The sequence below is a fragment of the Sminthopsis crassicaudata genome, chromosome 6, assembly GCF_048593235.1.
Source record: "Sminthopsis crassicaudata isolate SCR6 chromosome 6, ASM4859323v1, whole genome shotgun sequence".
Taxonomy (NCBI): Eukaryota; Metazoa; Chordata; class Mammalia; order Dasyuromorphia; family Dasyuridae; genus Sminthopsis; species Sminthopsis crassicaudata.
In genome coordinates, this window is record NC_133622.1 from 248,750,894 (window position 1) to 248,767,570 (window position 16,677).

Consider the following 16,677-nt stretch of genomic DNA (forward strand, 5'->3'; position numbering starts at 1 on the left):
GCTAGTATTTTAAATTGATTGCACTGACAACTGAGAAGCGGCTGATAGCTTTATCTGTAGAATGTTTTAAAGTGGATCTATGGGGTAGAATTATGGAGGAAACTTTGCAAGTAAGTGAAAGTAAAGATGCCATTTTCCCCCAAAGGTCACATCCTTCCATGAAACCCCCCCCAACTACAAATTCTTGGCTCAGCCCCAACCCTAATGTCTTGCTCAGGTATGGCATTTCTCAGCCTCGCCCCAGGGCAGCACCCCAAAGACAGGACTGGGACACAAAGCTCGTACAAAAGCCCTTTATTGTCTCTTCAGTCGCCTTTCTCACTCCCGAGGACGGCCCGGACAGTTCGAGGTAGAAAGCCATGTAAGAAATGGTGGAGGTCAGGGAACAGACCCTGAGGATCCTGGAGCTGGGTGAGCGTGAGAAAAGGGCCGGTGGAGCTGGTGGCAGCGGCGAAGGTGAGGAGGGGCTGCGGAGGCTCAGCCTCTGGCTCTGGTTGCTGCTTCCTGCTCTCCTGTGCCATCAGCTCCTGGGTCACCCGAGCCTCTGCCTGCAGCCAGCTCATTTCCCCTTTGGCTTGCTGCTGTAACTGCCTCCGGACCCTGCGCCGCCCAAGCCATACCCGGTGCCAGAGCGTACAGAGCCAGGTCTGTGACGCCCCTGACCCTGTCTCCTCCCCCTGGACTGCTCCTACCTCTTCAGTCCCCGGGTTTTCCAGGGCCTTTACTTCCCTTTCCACCAAAGGCTGCCAAAGCTTGTGCTGCTGCTCTGATGACCCAGACTGGCCCTCCCCTCCCCCAGCCTCCAGTGCCAGCTCCTCCTCCCCACAAGCCTCTAGGGCCGGCTCTTTCACCCCCACCTCTCCTTGGCTCCCCTCAGATGTCTGTCTTTCCTCCCTCTCCAATCGTGGCCTTTTCCTCGGCGTCTCCTGGAGACATGCGTCCCCATCGCCGTCTCCTGGCCTCTGCTTCTTGCTGCTCTGCTCCACCTGGCACCCCAAGGTTTCCTCTAACACCTGGCTGATGGCAGCGCAGAGCTGGGGGAAGGGGGCCGGGGGCAGGGGGATGGGAGTAACAGACAGCAGGGAGCTGGCAGAGCTGGGCTGCAGGAGAGGAAGCAGACCCCAGTCCCGGCCCCGGGAAGAGCGACGCTGGAACTGGAGGCTTCGGCAGTAATTAGCCGATTCCCGACAACAGTTCTGGAGGCGACCGGCTACCCGGCTCGTCACGTTGGCTGCCACGTTGTGGCTCAGGTCAAAAGGGTCCTGTAGGTTCAGAGGGCCGAGGCGCAGGCCCCCCCAGAGACCGGGGGGCAGGCCATCAGCTACGGGCAGCGGCAGGCCTTCCCTCAGAGACAGCAGTGAGCCTCGGAGCTCCCAGCTGGAGACACAGGAAAAGAACTGGGCCAGAAGGGAGGCTGTGAGGAGGCCAGAGGGAAGTCGCATGAAGGTGGGCTGTCCACCAAGGCCTTCCCAAAGGACAAGCTGGAGAGATGGGCTGCCCAGCCCTCCAGGCCCCTGGGATCCCACCCAGCCCAGCCCCAACCAACCCCTCAGGCTATCTCTGGGCACTTACACAGGGACTCGGTGTTGGCGCTGGGCTCCAGGTGGGAGGCCTCTCGGGGGAAGCTGCAGTCCCAGCCATCCACCTCCACCCGTTCATCCTCACCTGGGGACATGGGAGAGAAGGTGGGAAAGGTGGAAAAGGGGCCTGGAGACAGATCTCCCCAGAGAATTCACAGTTACTAAAGACAGGACAAAGGTCTGTCCACTGTGGTGTGGGCAGGGCGAGGGCATCCGGAGCCTCTGGCCAGGGAGGTCATACCTGCCATCTGGGTGAGCCTTGTGAGGGGGGGCAGCACAGGAGGGTCCCGGGTTTGAAGGAAGTAGATCACCAAGAGAGTCAGTGCATAATTGCTCAGAAGGGGGCCGCTCCCTGGGCAGAAAACCAAGATTCAGCAGGAGCCACAGAGAGCCTCCAAGGGCCCTCCCAGTCACAGCCCCAGCTCTACCAGCCCCTGCCAGTAGCCTGCCACAGAGCGAGGAACAGCTCGCTTCTACCACCTTCCTTACCCGTCAGCCCTCGGCCCTGAGCCCAGCATCTCAGGGTATAGACCAGGGGCCGCACCCGCCTGTCCAAGGCACAGCAAAGATTCAGGAACCGCGAATTATACAGTGCCAGCCTGAGATAAAGAGGAGACCATGGAGATTCAGCTGGGGAGTTTGGGCCTCCGATCCATATGCTTCTGGGCCTCTGCTTGTTTACAGGCTTCCCAGCCCCTGGATAACGCTCCATCCCTGTTTTCCTCCCTGGGGCCAACACAGCTTGGTTTGCGTCTGTGCCCCTGGGATCTAGGACCCTGCCTGGAACGCAGTCGATGCCAAACTGACCCCGCAATGGAGCATAAAGGCTACAAGTGAGGCCCTGGGCAGCAAGATGGCACAGGGCAGGTCCAGGAGGCCCAGAACATGACAGGAAGGGAAGAAGGGACCGGGATCCACAAGCTCCTGCTCCTCGAGGGACACGCTTTCAGCGAGGCCCCCAACGCACCTGTTACTGAGGGAGATGTCACCGTGAAGACCAGAGGGCCGGTGGCAGAATTTGACCACGGGGCGCCGAGCCGAGGGCACGGTCCAGACGCTGTGCACGCCAGGGACGCAGCCTCGGAGGACAGAGCCCACGAGTTCCAGCATGGCCTCTCCCTCCCCCTCCTCCCCCTTCAGGGATCCACCGAGTTCCCAGGTCTTCCCCAAGTCCCTTTCTCCCGCCTCCTCCTGGACAGGTGACATGGGGGGCAAGGACTGGGGAGAGGCCAGGGCCTCTGAAGCCAGAGCCGAGTCAGGGGTCGGAGGGGCCAGGGAGGAGGCGGGAGTTTCAGAGTCCTGGGGAGAAGCTGGAGCCAGAGAATCTGCAGGAGAAGCGGGGGTGGAGGCCAAGGCTTGAGGATCCAGTGGAGAAGCAAGGGCCGAGTCCAACGCCGGAGAGGCCGGGGCCTTGGGGTCCTGCTGTGGGGGAGAGTCAGGTTTGGCTGACCACCTCTCTCCCCCTTTCCCCCCACTCAAGCCTGCATGCTACAGACCGAGCTGCTCGACCCCGGCAAAGCAAAGACGTTGCCTCTCTCACCTCCAAAAGACAAGCTGCCCGCCTTAGAACCTACTTATCCTTTCTGTAAAGAAGAGAGCGCCGGCCTAAACCCGAGACCCGGGCTCCCACCCCACGGCCCACACAACCCTTGGGCCTGGCAAAGCTCCCCGGAGGTCCCGTCTGTAAGGGGCTCTCTGTGGGCCACTCAGCCTCGTCCCCACCCACGGTATCTGGCTCCCGGATGCCTCACCTGGGGCCCCTCCAAATCCCCCAGATCCAGGAAGAGGTCAAGGTCACAGCCACGAACGTCAAAGCCGTTTGTCGAGGAGCCAAAGGGCCGGACGACACAGCCTGGGTGGTGAGCAGAGCAGCCAGATCAGGGGATGCTCAGAGAGACGCCGGCTGTACAACTGAAGGGGCAGGACAGGTGCTCACAATGGAGCACTAGGGAGCGGCTCCAGAGACGGGGCGGTCCGGGGCTGGGAGAGCCTTACCGGGGAAGAACTCCGTGAAGACCTCCTGCATCAGCGTCACCACAAGACTGCGCAGCTGCCGCTCGGCCTCGGAGAGCTCCCGGAGGCCCACCAGCGTCACCATCTGGGCCTCCACGTCTGGAGCCTCTGCCAGCCCCTGCATCAGCTGCTGGTCATCTGGGGGCGCCCCCCTTGAGGCCTTGGGGGCCGGAGTCTGGAACTCCTTCTGCTGCCGAGGCCGGACACGGAGCCGATGGCCACCGAGAGCGTGCTGGGGCTGGGACAAGACGGCGTCCCGGGCCCCGGTGTCCCCCATTTCAACAATAGCAAACACACCCTGTCGGGCCACAGCAGAGAACGGTCCTCAGCACCTTTTCCAGTCCAGGCCCAGCCGCCTCTCTCTCACCCATCCTGCTCCCAGAGTCTCCCTTTCCCTGGATCTTACTCCCTTCCCCATCTGCCACCGTCCCTAATCTTGGAAGTCCTGAGGTTTTAGCCAGGACACTTCCCTACCTTGTCCTTGTCCATGACGATGCTGGCCACGGGCCCAAAGGCCTGGAAGTATTCAGAGAGCTGGGCCGGATCCAAGCCACGGGGAAAGCCGCTAACAAACACACTCCGGAGCCCCTGGGCCCGGCGGGAAGCTCGGAGCTCTTCAAGGCGGCGATGCTTCTTGCCCGCCAGGTGGGCATCCAGGCTGGGCCCTGCAAAGTACACTCATTAAACAGGTTGCTTCCATCATGCAAATGAGTTTCAATCTGCATAGGGGAGAGAGCCAAAGTGCTTCAAGGAACAAGTGAGCATGCAAACATTTTAGCTGGGGAAATCTCAAAGGGACCTGGAACCCCATCCCCCCCCCAGTCCTTTTACAGTTGAGGAAACTGAGGTCTGGAGAACGTAATTGACTTGCAGAGCTTACAGGGGAGGAAGTGAGAGGGACACATTTGAAACCAGGTTGTCTCCCTCCAAACAGAGTAGGCACAATTGTGGCCGTCCTGGGGCGTGATGGAGCAGGGAGGGAGAGGAGAGATTGTGGGCAGAGACACTAGGAGGGCTGAGGAGGAAGAGAAGGGACCCAGAACAGACGGGACTGGGCTGGGAAGCGAGAGCCTGGGTGGAGAGGAAGATGGCAGCTTTCCTCCAACAGAAGGAGGGAGATGGGGCCATGAGGCCGCTTGGGCCAGGAGGATCGTGGGCTCTGCCCTGAACGTGCTGAGACTGAACAGGGAGATCCAGGGAAAGGGTCCTGCAGGAAGTCAGATGAGCAAGGACCCATGCTCAAGAGACAGAAGCGCATTAGAATGGGAATCTGGAACAATCGCCTGTGGACTGATGGAAGCATTTAGAGACAAGGGGTACAGAGCCTCCCTGAGGGGAGGAGCTGCAGGATTCACACCCCGCCCCAGCTCTGCTGAGCCCTCCAGTTCCAGCATGGCCTCTCCCTCCCCTCCTCCCCCTTCTGGTCAGCAGAGCTAACCCAGCAGTGACCGAGAGTAGAGCCCCGCAAAAGGGATCGCCACCAAAATGGCAAGAGCAGGTTCTAGTCAGGCTGGAGGTGTCTGTGCTACACTGCACTCAGACGCATTTTCAAGGAAGAGCAATGAGAAAAGGCCATCGGGGACCCCTGCAAGCTCGTAGACTGGTGGCTCAGAGAGCCAGGCAGGTCACAGAATGCAAACAGACAATTTCCAGATGAAGAAATTAAAGCCATTTCTAGTCATGTGAAAAAATGCTCCAAATCACTGATTAGAGAAATACAAATTATCTTATAAAGTCTTAGTGAAGATAATTCTGAAGTACCACCTCACACACAGATTGGTTAAGATGACAGGAAAAGATAGTAACTAATGTGGGAGGGGATTAGTGGGGCACTGAAAGGATCCAGCCATTCTGGAGAGCGATTCGGAACTGCAGGGTCACTACTGGGCCTGTGTCCCAGGGGGATCATGAAAGAGGGGAAAGAGCCGCGTGTGCGGAACGTGGGGCCCGGTGGGGATGGCTGAAGAGCCGTGTGCGGAACGTGGGGCCCGGTGGGGATGGCTGAAGAGCCGGAACGTGGGGCCCGGGATGGCTGAAGAGCGGAGGTGCGCGAGGGGGGGGAGTTACTGTAACAAACATGATGAGCAGCCCGACCGCAGAAAGGCGGGAGCGGTTGGCGGAGCGCGGGCCAGGAGCGTGCTGTGCACAGTAACAGCGGGAGCGTGGACTGACCAACCACACGCGGTTTTTGTCGGGCTCAGGGACCCTAGAGACTCTGGGTGGGAAACTCCATCTGAGTCCAGGGAGAACCGAGCGCGTGCACCGTACGGCAACGTGATCCGGGCACTTTGTTCCTTCTTCTCCTACTTGTAACTCTCTCCTGGTTTTCCCCTTTGCTCTGATTTTTCTTTTCCAACATGAAATACGTAAAAACTTGAACAAATGTGTAACAAAGAAAGTTTTTACCTATAACTGGGGAAAATAAAAATTAAAAAAAAGCCAAGCTATAGAGCTGGGTGAGGTGAAATGTGAATGAAAGAAGACCCAGAACGTCAGAGAAAGTAAAGCGCCCTTCAGGCTGGGGACGAGAGGAGGCCTCGGGCCGGAACCACAGGGCCTGGGACAGGTTCCTAACAAGAACTGCAGCCGGAGCCATCCGGGATAAAGCAGCCGGAAGCGGGGCGGCCCGCCAGGGGGGAGGGGGGCAGGACAAGAGGTCACGTGTGTTTTACTTTAAGCTCCAAGCCTGGTCTCGCTGCCCTCCCCCCCTGAGAAGACAAACTCCAGACTGGGCCCAGCTGGCCACATCGGGATGGGGGGAGGCGCAAGTGCATGGCCCGGGTCAGGGCGTGGGGGCGTGGCCAGGGCCGGCTCAGTGAAGCGGCTGGGACGTCGGGGGACGGACCCAGGCGCCAGAACCCGAGCTGGCTGCCGTGGATGTGGTCACCTTGGGGGAAGGGTTGGCTGACCACCTGGGCCTGGCCGGCCCCAGTGACCAGGGGACGCGGGGCTTCCCTCCGCTGGCCCCACCCTGCACTTGGGGCCGGTCTCGTTCACTCTGAGCAAGGCTTTTCCCCAGCTGCCTCAGTTTCCCCCTCTAAAGGGAAGGGTCGGGGCCTCGGAACCCGGCGGCTCTCCGCCTTGACCCGCACCCTGGAGCCCGGACCTCTCGACGGAGCGGAGCTAACTCCCCCGGCCCCGGGTTTCCCTGCGGGGCGATCAGGCGGGGCCCCGGACACCGCAGGCAGAAGGCCCAGGCCCACTCCGCCCAGCCCGGGGGCTCCTTGACCCGCCACTCCGCCCCCTTACGATTAGCTGTGTTCACGTGGCAGAGGCAGCATCTGAAGCCCCCGCGCGGTAAAGCCTCCACATCCGGCTCAGGCGCAGCCATGGTTCCCGCTTCAAAACGGGACTGGACGCGATTTCCGCCACTACCGGAAATGGGTCACGGGGCACCGCGAAATAAGGCACTTCCGCCACTCTCGGGGGCGGGAAGCTCGTTCAGCCGCATCCTAGAAGGAAGCAGCACGCGCGGGGTCTCCAGCCCCGTCCCTCCCGGCTCATCTGCATAAGGCCACGGGATTGGCCAGTTCTGAGCGGCGCCTGTCGTTGATTGGCCCACGCCGAATATGAATATTCAAGAGCAACGGCTGAGCGTGGGGGGGTCTGGAACAGCCCGGGGCTTCCAGCTCTGCTCCACCCACCTACCCCCCATAGCCTAGGCGACCCCGGCGGTCACCGGCTGGACCCCACGAGAGGGGAGGCCACACCCCTGCCTCCGAGTCCCCGCGGGACGCGGCCACCGGACAGGCGAGCCAGTTTGGCAGCTTCCGGCGGATGCCCCACCCCCGGGCCCCCGTCCCGCCCCGGGCCCGAGGGGAGGGAGAGTGCCCCCCGCGCCTCAGGCACTGGCGGTGGAGCGGAACCCCACGGGCCTGTGACCCGCTCGTGGGCTTCCCTTACGACTCCTCCTCAGCGGGAGGGATCCCATTCCTGCTGGGGAGGCAGCGCGCCCACGCGAGACCCCGACCCCGAGGGGGGCGCCTGCTTCGCTCCAGGGCGTCACGTGGCGGAGTCCAGAAGGCCCCGGCTGCAGCTGCCTCAATTGTTCACCAGAAAAATGGGCCCAAGGCAGCGAGGGGGAGAGCAGAGCCTTCCATCCCTCCTGCTCCTGGGCCAGACCTACCTGGCCTCGGAGCCCGGAGCCTCCCCAAGGGTTCCTCCCCACCTCTAGCAGCCTCAGACTCGGCCTTCTGCGCCCCCCGCCGCCCGTCCGCAATCTCCAGCCCCAGTCCAGGGCCACATGATGGACCAGGGCAGGGAGCAGGACACTGTCCTGGGGAGAAGCCCCCCTGCTCCCCCCGCCCCTCCCCCACTGCCCCTCCAGCCCCCCCTCAGAGAGCAGCAGAGCCGGGAGGGGCTGAAGAAAAACAGCTTTTTATTTCTGTCGCTCTAAGAACGGATTACAGATTCCAAGGTTAAAAAACAGACAAAGGGTCTTTATTTCTGAGTTGGTGTACAAAAGGCAGGGTGTGGGGGAAGGGCAGGGGCGTGGGAGGGCCCGAGCCCACCTCCAAGCCCACCCGAGGGCGCCAAACCCGGAATTGGAAGAGAAACAAGACTGGAGACATGGCAGTGCCCGCCCCGCCCCTGCAGGGCCCAGCTGGCACCCTCCTCGCCCCTCCCACACTCCCCAACAAGGAGAGGAAAAATTAAAAAAATTTTAAAAAACCCTCCCCCCAAAAAACCTGCCCCAGGACTGAGTCCTCTGCACCCCCCAAACTGGCTATACTGTGAATTCCCCCGGACCCGGAGAAGGTCAAGGAAGAGGCAGACTTGGTGTCTGAAGCTGGGGCGAGCACTGCGGTCCCCTCCCGGGGGAAGCGGATGCCCCCGGCCCTGGCACGGCAGGGGGGCCGGGGCCACCCTCCCATCTGCTCCTCCCTTCCCCCAAGGATGCTTAATCCTCCAGGACGATAGGCTCATTGGTGCTGGCAGGGTGTGGGGGTAAAGGGGGAGGAATCGGGGCCCGGACCGGAGGCAGCGGTGGCTTCACCTTCAAGGGCAAGTTGGGCCTGCGTGCGGCCCGCCGCATTTCCAGGTGAGTCAAGGCCTTCCGTAATGCCCTGGCGGGGAAGGAGAGCAGAGGCTCAGAGACCGCAGGTGGCGCCCCCTCCCCGTGGGCCGCCCCGTGCCCCACCCCCGCCCACTACCTGGTATCTTTTGTGGCCACAAATACCACCGGGTTGGGGGCATCTGCGGGGTTCAGCTTCTGCCGCTTGGCTGCCGGCTGTGTGCTTGATCGAATCCCTGAGGTGAGGGGCCTCCCGTTGGCTGAAAATGGAACCACCTAGAAAAGGGGAAGGGGATTTTTCCAGAGCACAGCCGGGCACCACGCCTACCAGAGGCACTTTGAGCCCACCGCCTCCCAACTTCTGAACAAGCCAAGGATCAAGGAGCACTGCCTTACAAGGGCTGGAAGCCAGGAGCTTCAGGGGTAAGAACATGGGGCCTGAAGCAAATCCAGCCTCTGACATGCGTTAACTGTGACCCTGGGCAAGTCACTGAACTCAGTTTCCCTTTTGGTCCTGGAGCCGTTGTAAGGATCAAATGACCTCTGTTGGTCCAGCATTTTGCCAACTTTTGCTCTCTAGGTGCCGACCCCTGCAGGAGGGTGACTGCTGCTGCTTCCAAGCCCTCGGGGGCCCGGCAGACCAAGGAGAAAGACAAACCCCACCCCCATCTGTGGGCAGCCTGAGCCTGGGTCCCCACTCACACTCTCATAGGCACGTTTCACCACGATGCCCCCCAAACTCCGGTTCTGGGTCATTTGGTTCCTATTGATCGGTGTCTTTGTGCCTCGTGGCGTTTTTGGTTTCAAAGGAGCCTGGGCCGCTGCAGGGGAGAGAGAGAGAGGCCTTCCTGAAGCCCCGCAGTCCGCACCAGTCCCTGCCTTGCCTTACAGATTCCCCGCCCCATACCGAGGTCTTTGACGATGGTGGCCAGGGGCAGTCGCACCAGGGGGTGAATCTTGAGAGGTGTCTTGGCTGCCTTGGGGAGCCGGATGGAGCCTACGACACAAAGAGTTTCCCGGAGTGGGTAACTGCCCGCCCCAGCCCGGCAGGGCCCAGCACCTTAGGGCACCGCCCCCAGACTCACATTCGGCCTTGATGGCGTTGGCGTTGATGGGGGCATAGGGTCGGCGGGCGGCCCTCCTCGGCTGCAGCAGATCCCTGCACATGCGGCGGGCGAGACGGGTCAGCTTGGTCGTCTGCAGCAGAAACGTCTGCCTGTTCTTGGCCAGCAGCTTGGCCCGGTTGGCGCTGGTTGTGTACGGAGAAAGGCTCTGGGCCTCGGGGCGAGATAAGTGGCCCCGGGAGTGCGGCTCCTGGCAGAAGGAGGAAACACAGCGGTGAGCTCTGCTGCCCTGGCCTTCCGGGCCAGGCCCGCCCCCTCCACCCTTGTCTGCCGGCCCAGGGGAACAGGCCCAAAGCTGCAGGACGTCAGCGTGGGCCGGCAGCTTGCTCGAGTGCTTGTGTTCTCGGCCCATTCCACAAAGCCCCAAACCCGGGCTCCTTACGGTAGTACCCCGTGCCGCCCCCTCCAGCTGCGTCGGCGTCTTCAGCCCCCCGTATTTCTTCCAATAGATCCAACAAGAGGCACAGAGACGGCACTGCATGTTGGGGGGGCCCCAGGCATACCACTGGGCCGACTGGGTGGCTAGAGAACACAAATGGGTCAGCTGGGGGGCGGCGCTCAGAAGGGACAAGCCCAGCTCCCCACGGCTCGGAGGCGGCCCAGCCCCGCAGGCCCCGACACTCACTGTGGCAGCTCTCGCAGGTCAGCCCCTTCTGGAATCCGGCCCCGTTCATGCCAGGCTTGGACCCCACGGAGATGATCTGGTTTGGGTTCGGCTTAGTGCTGGGGGCACAGAGGATGGGAGAATGGAGGCACAGGCTGCTTCCAGCCACCGGGGGTGGGCAGCTTTTCACCCAGCCCAGCCCAAGGCAGTTCCGGTCCGCTCCCAATCACAAACAAGGAAAGGAAGGAGCCCGCTCCCCTGGTACCCGCCCACTGCCACTTACTAGGTAGGGATGTAGACCTGTTTCAGTTTACTGTCGGCTTCGGCTGCTTTTAACCTTTTCTGTGGGCGAGAGGAGCGAAACGCCAGTGTGGGGGTGGTCCTGGGCTTGGGCCCCCTCCCCCCCCACCAGTGGCCCAGGGCCCCCCTCCCAGGCTCCCCAGCCCAGTTCTTCACCTGCTGGATGTAGCGGTCAGTGGTTTTCCACATGTAATAGAACTGGACGATGCTGGCGAGAGACTTCCAGGGGAGCTGGGGAGGTGATGCAGAGTGAGCTGGCGCCCCTGCCCGAGAACCCCTCGCCCCTCGCTGCTGCTGCTGCTGCGGCGGCTGCGGCCTAACCTAGCCCGTCTCAGCCTCACTACTCACAAAGTCCTGACGGATATCATTGAAATCCTTGCCGTATTTCTCCAGCGCCTCCTCGAAGAGCATGGCCTCTGAGGCCGACCACTCCTCCATCTCATCCCGACATAGCACGGGGCCGCCCTGGGGCACCAGCGTGGACATGGCTTTGGCCAGGTCGTAGCCATTGCGCTGGAGAGTGTCCATGGCGTGGAACTGCAACAGGGGCAACATGGCGTCAGGGCCCTGGAGCACAGCCCAGGCTCTGGGCCTCCCTCTGCCCACACCACCCCAGCCAACAGCCGCTCACCAGGGTGATGTCTCGGGAGGCAGCTGCTGCACTCATGTGCAGACTTGGCTGCCGAATGGAGCTGCTGCAGTCCAGGGCCCTGGCGAAGGTGCCCACGGCACTAGAGGAGGAACATCGGGTCACTGGGGCAGGAGGAGGCTTCGAGGAAAGGGGAAGAGAAGGAGGGAAACAGCCCAACTTCCAGGACGCCAACCAGGACCGAGAGAGGGCCGCCAGGGCCCACCTCCCCCCACCTCGCTCAGTCACCCACCCAGCCCTCACCGGGCCACAACGAGGAACTGGTCGATCTGCCGGTCGGTCAAGGGGTTGTCCGGATCCCAGACTTTCATTTCCATCTTCTGCTGATTTCGATTATCAGACTCGCCTGGCAACAAGAAGAAAGCTGTCAACATGATAGAGAAGAGGGGAGGGGGCACTCTGGCCTCCCCATCCTTGCTGGGCAGTGCCCCCATACCCACATTCTGCTCAGCCACTCCAAGCTCTCTGGCTTTTCCTCCCCCACTCCATGCTTCCTCGGGCCTTGACCGCCAGGTCTCACCTTCGGCCAGCCGCTCGGGGATCTCCGCTTGGTACTTGCAGCCCACCCGGATCTCGCCCTGGTCGGCCAGAAGTGTTTTTTGCACGGGGTCAAACACCAAAGAGTAGAAGAAGCAGTCCTGGAGCAGAGGATGGTGGGAGATGGCTAAAGTGAGCCTTCCCCTCCCCTGCCCAGCTGGTCCCCGGGTCAGACTGGAGCGCTCACTGCTGCTCGTAGTCTCATTCCCAGCCAGCCGTTCCCGGAGTCCTCATAGCCATTCCCCTGTCTCAGCACCTCCTCCCCACCTTCTGTCTCCTCTCCCAGCCACAGGCTGGCTCAGGCCCTCAGCACCCTTCCCCTGACCTCTGCACTAGCCTTCTCGTGCTCTCCAGCCTCTCCAACCCAGCCTCCACAGAGCCATCGTTTCTTAAGAAAACAAATCCCCAGCTCTACCATGTTGCCCAAATTCGACTGATTTCCCAACAACTTTAGGATGAAATGTAAACTCCTGTCTTGTTTGGCGCTTGAGCTCTTAAACCTGCCTTCCCAACCTTACTCTCTCCATACTTATACACACACCATTCCCCATCCTGCATCGCCTGGCTCGGCCCAAGCGGCTGCCTCGCTGTGTGTGTACCTCGGGACCTCGGCACTGGCACTGCCCCTGCACTCTCTCACCTCTCAGAATCCCAGATTTCCTTAAGACCCAGCCCAAGTAACAGTTCCTAAATCAAGTATTTCCGGAGCCTCCAGTCACCACAAACATAAATTGGCTTTAGCCGTTCTGCTTGGACCTCATCATACATGTGTGTACTCTTCCCCCTATTAAAACTTTTACAGGGCGGCGGGGGCTCTGATGTCGCCCTGAGCTAAGGGGACCCTCGCCCCCTCCACACCTGTCCCCCTGTGCTGGTACTCCCCAGACCCCTCCCTCCTGCCCACGCAGCCCTCTTGGTCACCTCCTTCTCCAGGTACTGGCTCAGGATGTCCGTTTCGTTCAGTAGCGTCACGCTGCATTTCCCACTGCAAGAAGGGAAAGAGGTCCACAATCCCCACATTCTATCTTCCGTGAGGCTCCCCGCTCTTACCTCTCCCCCCCAAAGTGAAGGAGTAGGAGCAGGACAGAAACCTCGAGAAATCCCCGTGCCTTGTCCCCTACCGTATGTGGGTGGCTGGCAACGATTCAAACTGTCGAGAAAGAAAAAGCTCCCGGTGCTTCAGCTGGTGCCTCTGTTGCTCCGAGACTCCGGGCTGCTTGGACTCCTCCTCAAATTCCCCTGGGAAAGGAAAGAGAATCAAGGGCAGCTGGGGAGGGGAAGGCATTGCCTTATGTCTGTCTCTCGTTCCCGCCAGCCTCCCTCTCACCTTCCCTCCATTACACACTTGCCCCAATGCGAGGCTTCAGCCCCAATGCTCCGGGTTCCAAGCTGTTACTTAAGAGCTTCCACAATGCTTTTGTCAGTCTCCCGTATCGCCCCCCCCCCTTCCCGTGACTTCAGAAGCTCCTCCCAGAGCCTAGACTTGATGCTGGGAGCTCACTCGGGACAGAGGCAACCTCTGTTCCACCTCAATTGCCAACAGGACTAAAAAGCCAGAGAAGTGATACCGAGCTGCCCCTGGCCAGACTCGAGGCAGACTGCCGATGCCCACGCCAGCACGGCCACAAGCCTCGCTTGCTCTTTGTCTGGCTCTCAGCCATTGCCTTTCAGGAAGCAGCTTCCACCCCAACATCTTAGTATCCCTCCCCCACCCGACAAGGCCTCAGGCTGGCCAAGAGGCCCCGTTGTAAAGGGTTAACAAGGATGGGCGCCAAGCAAAGGAGAAAGGGGTAGGATAGCAACAAGCCCAGGCCCATTGGCCATTGTTCTAACTACCAGGGAAAAGGGGGGTGCGGGAGGAGCTCGCAGCTGACTCCTCCCCTTGCCTCCCTGCTCCGGAAACCAGGGCTAAGGCAGGGGGACCACACCCCCCAAACCCCTTCTGATTGGACAAAGCCAAGGTCAGCCCCTGCCAGATGGAGCAGTAAACCCCAAGGGGCTATGAAACTTGGAGAGCCTTATTCCCCATTAACCCTTTAGTGCTAGAACCTCGGTCTAAGAGGTTGAAAATAGAAACATCAATGGAGGGGGGCAAAGAGATCAAAAAGGAAAAGGGGCAAGAATGCTAGAGATGAGTTACTAGAAAGTGGAAGGAAGAAAAAAGGGAAGCGAGGGATGGAGAAAACAGCAAAGAGGGAGAGAGGAGAAGAAAACAAGCAGAAGGAAGATGAAAAAGGGGAAGAGAAAGGAAATTCCACCCTTCTTCCTCTAGCCAAAACTACCCTTATGACCTGCACAGCCAAAATGCAAAGTATTGAAAAATGCGAGTATTTAAACAAACCACCTTGCCTACTTCCCAAGGCAGGACACCCTGTGGGTTCTGATCCTTCCTCTCCTCTTCACTTCCCCAAAACATTCTCTACTTCATCCAAAATGATGCTCAAGTCCCTATTTCTTCATGACTAGGTTCATTGTTTGCGCGCCCCCCCCCCCCCACCTTTCATAGCTCCCATCTATTGTCTTCCCCACCTCATCTCAGCTCTTAGCACATTCCTCCTCCGTGCTACTTCTCTGACACAGGAAGACAAAAGCCAACCCCTCCTTGCAGAACTGTGTCCCCCACCCCAAAATGCACCTCCCCCTCCCCAGCTGGGTCACAAAACCAAAGGAAACCCCTCCAGAGAGTGGCCAAGGCCCAAGAACTGGAGGGAGGGCGAGAAAAGACTCACTGGCATTGCTGTCCGCCAGGCTATTAAGGCTGCTGGAGATGTCCCTTCTTCGGAAAAGGCAGACGACCTTCGCCTCCACGTTCCCATTTGCTGTCTAGAGAGAAAAAGCGAAGTGGTGGAATGTGCTGGAGGAAAGTAGAACTGCCTGAGGAGGAAGAGCCGGTACCACGGGACATGTGGGACATATGTTCTAAGCGCTCACTAGGACAGCCTCAAGAAATCATGGATCCAAGAGCCCGAGGAGGCGTCTCCCAATTCCCTTCTCACCCAAGGACTTCAGCACCGGCCAGGCTCAAATGAACCCAGCAAGGACACCCCGGAGACAGCAACAGGAGGGCGAGGCCCAAGGCCCTGCCTCGGAGCCACCACAAAAGTGCGCCAGCGTGGTCTAAAAGGGATGGGCTGAGGCTCCATCCGGAGAAAGTGGCCATCCCAGGCGGCCCTCGTTAGTCCTGGACAGCTCCGGGGCTCGTCCCCCATCTCTGCCCTTGGAGAAGAAGCCCATGGGTCTCCCGGGCCCATTGACCCCCCCCATTCTCTCTCACTCACCTTATTGAGCTCCTCAATCCTTCTCACCAGGTAAGGATTGCTCGAAGAGTTCTCAAAATACACGTAATCTGCAGTGGGGAAGAGCCAAAGGCCTGAGTTGGAGGAAGCTCCTTAAGCTTGAGGGAGCTGAATGGGGGAAAGGGGGGGGGATCCCCTGAAAAGGAGGGGAAGAAGCGGGAATGATTTAGGAAAACCTGGGAACTCCGGCCCCAAGTGAAAGCAGCGGGGAGAGAGCCTCGCATCCCTCCCCATCAACCAATCAGCACCGCGGAGTTCTAAGGGCTGTGATACAAAGAGAAACCAGCTAATCTGATCCCTCCTCCCAGCCCCGGCCAGAAGCAGCTTTGCAAAGGCGAGAAGGGACAACTAACCAGAAGCGAGGGGCCCCGCGGGGCTCCGCCAGGGCGGCCCCGCTTCTCCGTCCTCCCGGAGGACGCCCCCCCATCCCTGCTTTCCCTCCGCACGGAGGCCGGCCTGGGTGTCCCGGGTCCCCAGCGGGGAGGGAGGCGCACAAGGAGGGCCCGGAGCCGGAAATACAGACTTCAAAGCGAGCCGCGCACAAACAGAAAGGGACCCGGCCCGGAGAAAGTTCTGGGGCTGCGCCAGAGGAAAGGGGCCCCGAGTTGCCTTCGCGGGTAAACTCTGCTCCCCACCCCCACCGAAACTCCCCTGGGCCCCCCTCCAGCCCGGGCAGCACTATCGGAAGATCAGCACGAGCTCTGCCCGGGGCGCTATCTCCAAAGGGGATCTGGGGCAAGTGGTGCCGGGCGTCCTAGGAGGGGGCGCCGTGTCCGGCACTAAACGTGCGCCCCCGGCCAGCAAAGCGTGGAGCGCCGATAGTTACTCAGTCGCTGCCCCACATCCCGGAGTCCCGAGCGCGTGGCCTTCACTCCCGGCCCCCAGCGGCGGCTCTAGCGGTCAAGTTCATCCCTCGAGGTCTCACCGCCCTGCCCCGTTCCCGCTTGGGACCCCTGAGACCCAACGGGGGTAGGGGCGCGCATGCGCCTTTTCCTACCGGGACCCCCGACAAGGCTCCCCATAAGCGCATGCGCCCTCTCGAGCCGAACACCCCCCCCCCAGGTCCGCGAGTCCCCCCCCATCTCCCATTCCCTCGGTCCGGTCCCGGGAACTCGGTTCCGGTTCCGGCGGGACCGCGGGTGCGCGGTACTCACCCCCAACCCGGTACATGTTGGCCGCCATGGCCGCTCGACGGGGCCCGTGGGCACCCGGCTCGGCCGCAGGGAGGCCCCGGCGCTGCTCGGCCCTGTTCGGCGCCCCGGCCCCGGCCCCGCCGCCTCCTCAGCCCCGGCTCATCCCGCGCCGCCTCCTCCGCCGCCGCCGCCGCCGCCTCCTCCCGCCCAGGACGCGCCGAGGCCGGCGCCGGGCCCCCGCGGCTGCTTCCGGCCACCTGGCTCCGCGTCCCGGGTCCGGCGCGGTTCGGTTCGTCCCGACTGAGCCCTGCCTCAGCGCCGAGCCCTTCCGGAACCCTTCCGGCTGCGCCCGAAGGACGGGCGCCCGCGCTTCGGCCACTTCCGGAGGCGCTTCGGCTTTTTCCGGCCTGGGGCCTCTGGCGCTCGG

At 61.2% G+C, this 16,677-nt stretch overlaps 2 protein-coding genes across 3 annotated transcripts; both read right to left on the reverse strand.

Moving 5' to 3' along the window:
- Positions 1–280: 280 nt before the first annotated feature.
- TUT1 (terminal uridylyl transferase 1, U6 snRNA-specific) lies at positions 281–7,043 on the reverse strand. 2 transcript variants are annotated; one of them, XM_074272429.1, is made up of 9 exons: positions 6,843–7,043; positions 4,068–4,258; positions 3,576–3,891; positions 3,332–3,432; positions 2,548–2,999; positions 2,070–2,179; positions 1,822–1,932; positions 1,573–1,665; positions 281–1,414 (listed from the first exon to the last, which is right to left on the reverse strand). In XM_074272429.1, exons 1-9 carry the CDS (start codon positions 6,922–6,924, stop codon positions 306–308), a joined length of 2,565 nt encoding a protein of 854 aa, XP_074128530.1. In that variant the 5' UTR covers positions 6,925–7,043; the 3' UTR covers positions 281–305. The 2 variants fall into 2 exon arrangements, with proteins under 2 accessions (XP_074128530.1, XP_074128528.1); XM_074272427.1 differs by having other exon boundaries at positions 2,548–3,002; positions 6,843–7,042.
- A 968-nt stretch (positions 7,044–8,011) lies between these two features.
- MTA2 (metastasis associated 1 family member 2) lies at positions 8,012–16,428 on the reverse strand. The gene is made up of 18 exons (XM_074272430.1): positions 16,272–16,428; positions 15,100–15,167; positions 14,551–14,644; positions 12,943–13,060; positions 12,743–12,806; positions 11,805–11,922; positions 11,528–11,630; positions 11,267–11,366; positions 10,984–11,172; positions 10,792–10,866; positions 10,619–10,677; positions 10,357–10,454; positions 10,114–10,253; positions 9,693–9,921; positions 9,515–9,604; positions 9,310–9,428; positions 8,747–8,883; positions 8,012–8,659 (listed from the first exon to the last, which is right to left on the reverse strand). The coding sequence occupies exons 1-18, from the start codon at positions 16,297–16,299 to the stop codon at positions 8,494–8,496; spliced, it is 1,995 nt and encodes a 664-aa protein (XP_074128531.1). The 5' UTR covers positions 16,300–16,428; the 3' UTR covers positions 8,012–8,493.
- Positions 16,429–16,677: the final 249 nt, after the last annotated feature.

Excerpts from the sequence above, each read along its gene's own strand:
- TUT1 (XM_074272427.1), bottom strand. The coding sequence starts at position 6,924 with ATGGCTGCGCCTGAGCCGGATGTGGAGGCTTTACCGCGCGGGGGCTTC. Across the intron at positions 1,666-1,821 it reads AAGGCTCACCCAGATGGCAG|GTGAGGATGAACGGGTGGAG; the intron begins GTATGACCTCCC and ends CCATGTCCCCAG. Across the intron at positions 1,415-1,572 it reads CGCCAACACCGAGTCCCTGT|CCTCCCTTCTGGCCCAGTTC; the intron begins GTAAGTGCCCAG and ends GCCTCCTCACAG.
- MTA2 (XM_074272430.1), bottom strand. The coding sequence starts at position 16,299 with ATGGCGGCCAACATGTACCGGGTTGGGG. Across the intron at positions 14,645-15,099 it reads GGATTGAGGAGCTCAATAAG|ACAGCAAATGGGAACGTGGA; the intron begins GTGAGTGAGAGA and ends TTTTCTCTCTAG. Across the intron at positions 13,061-14,550 it reads CCTGGCGGACAGCAATGCCA|GGGAATTTGAGGAGGAGTCC; the intron begins GTGAGTCTTTTC and ends TTCCTTTCCCAG.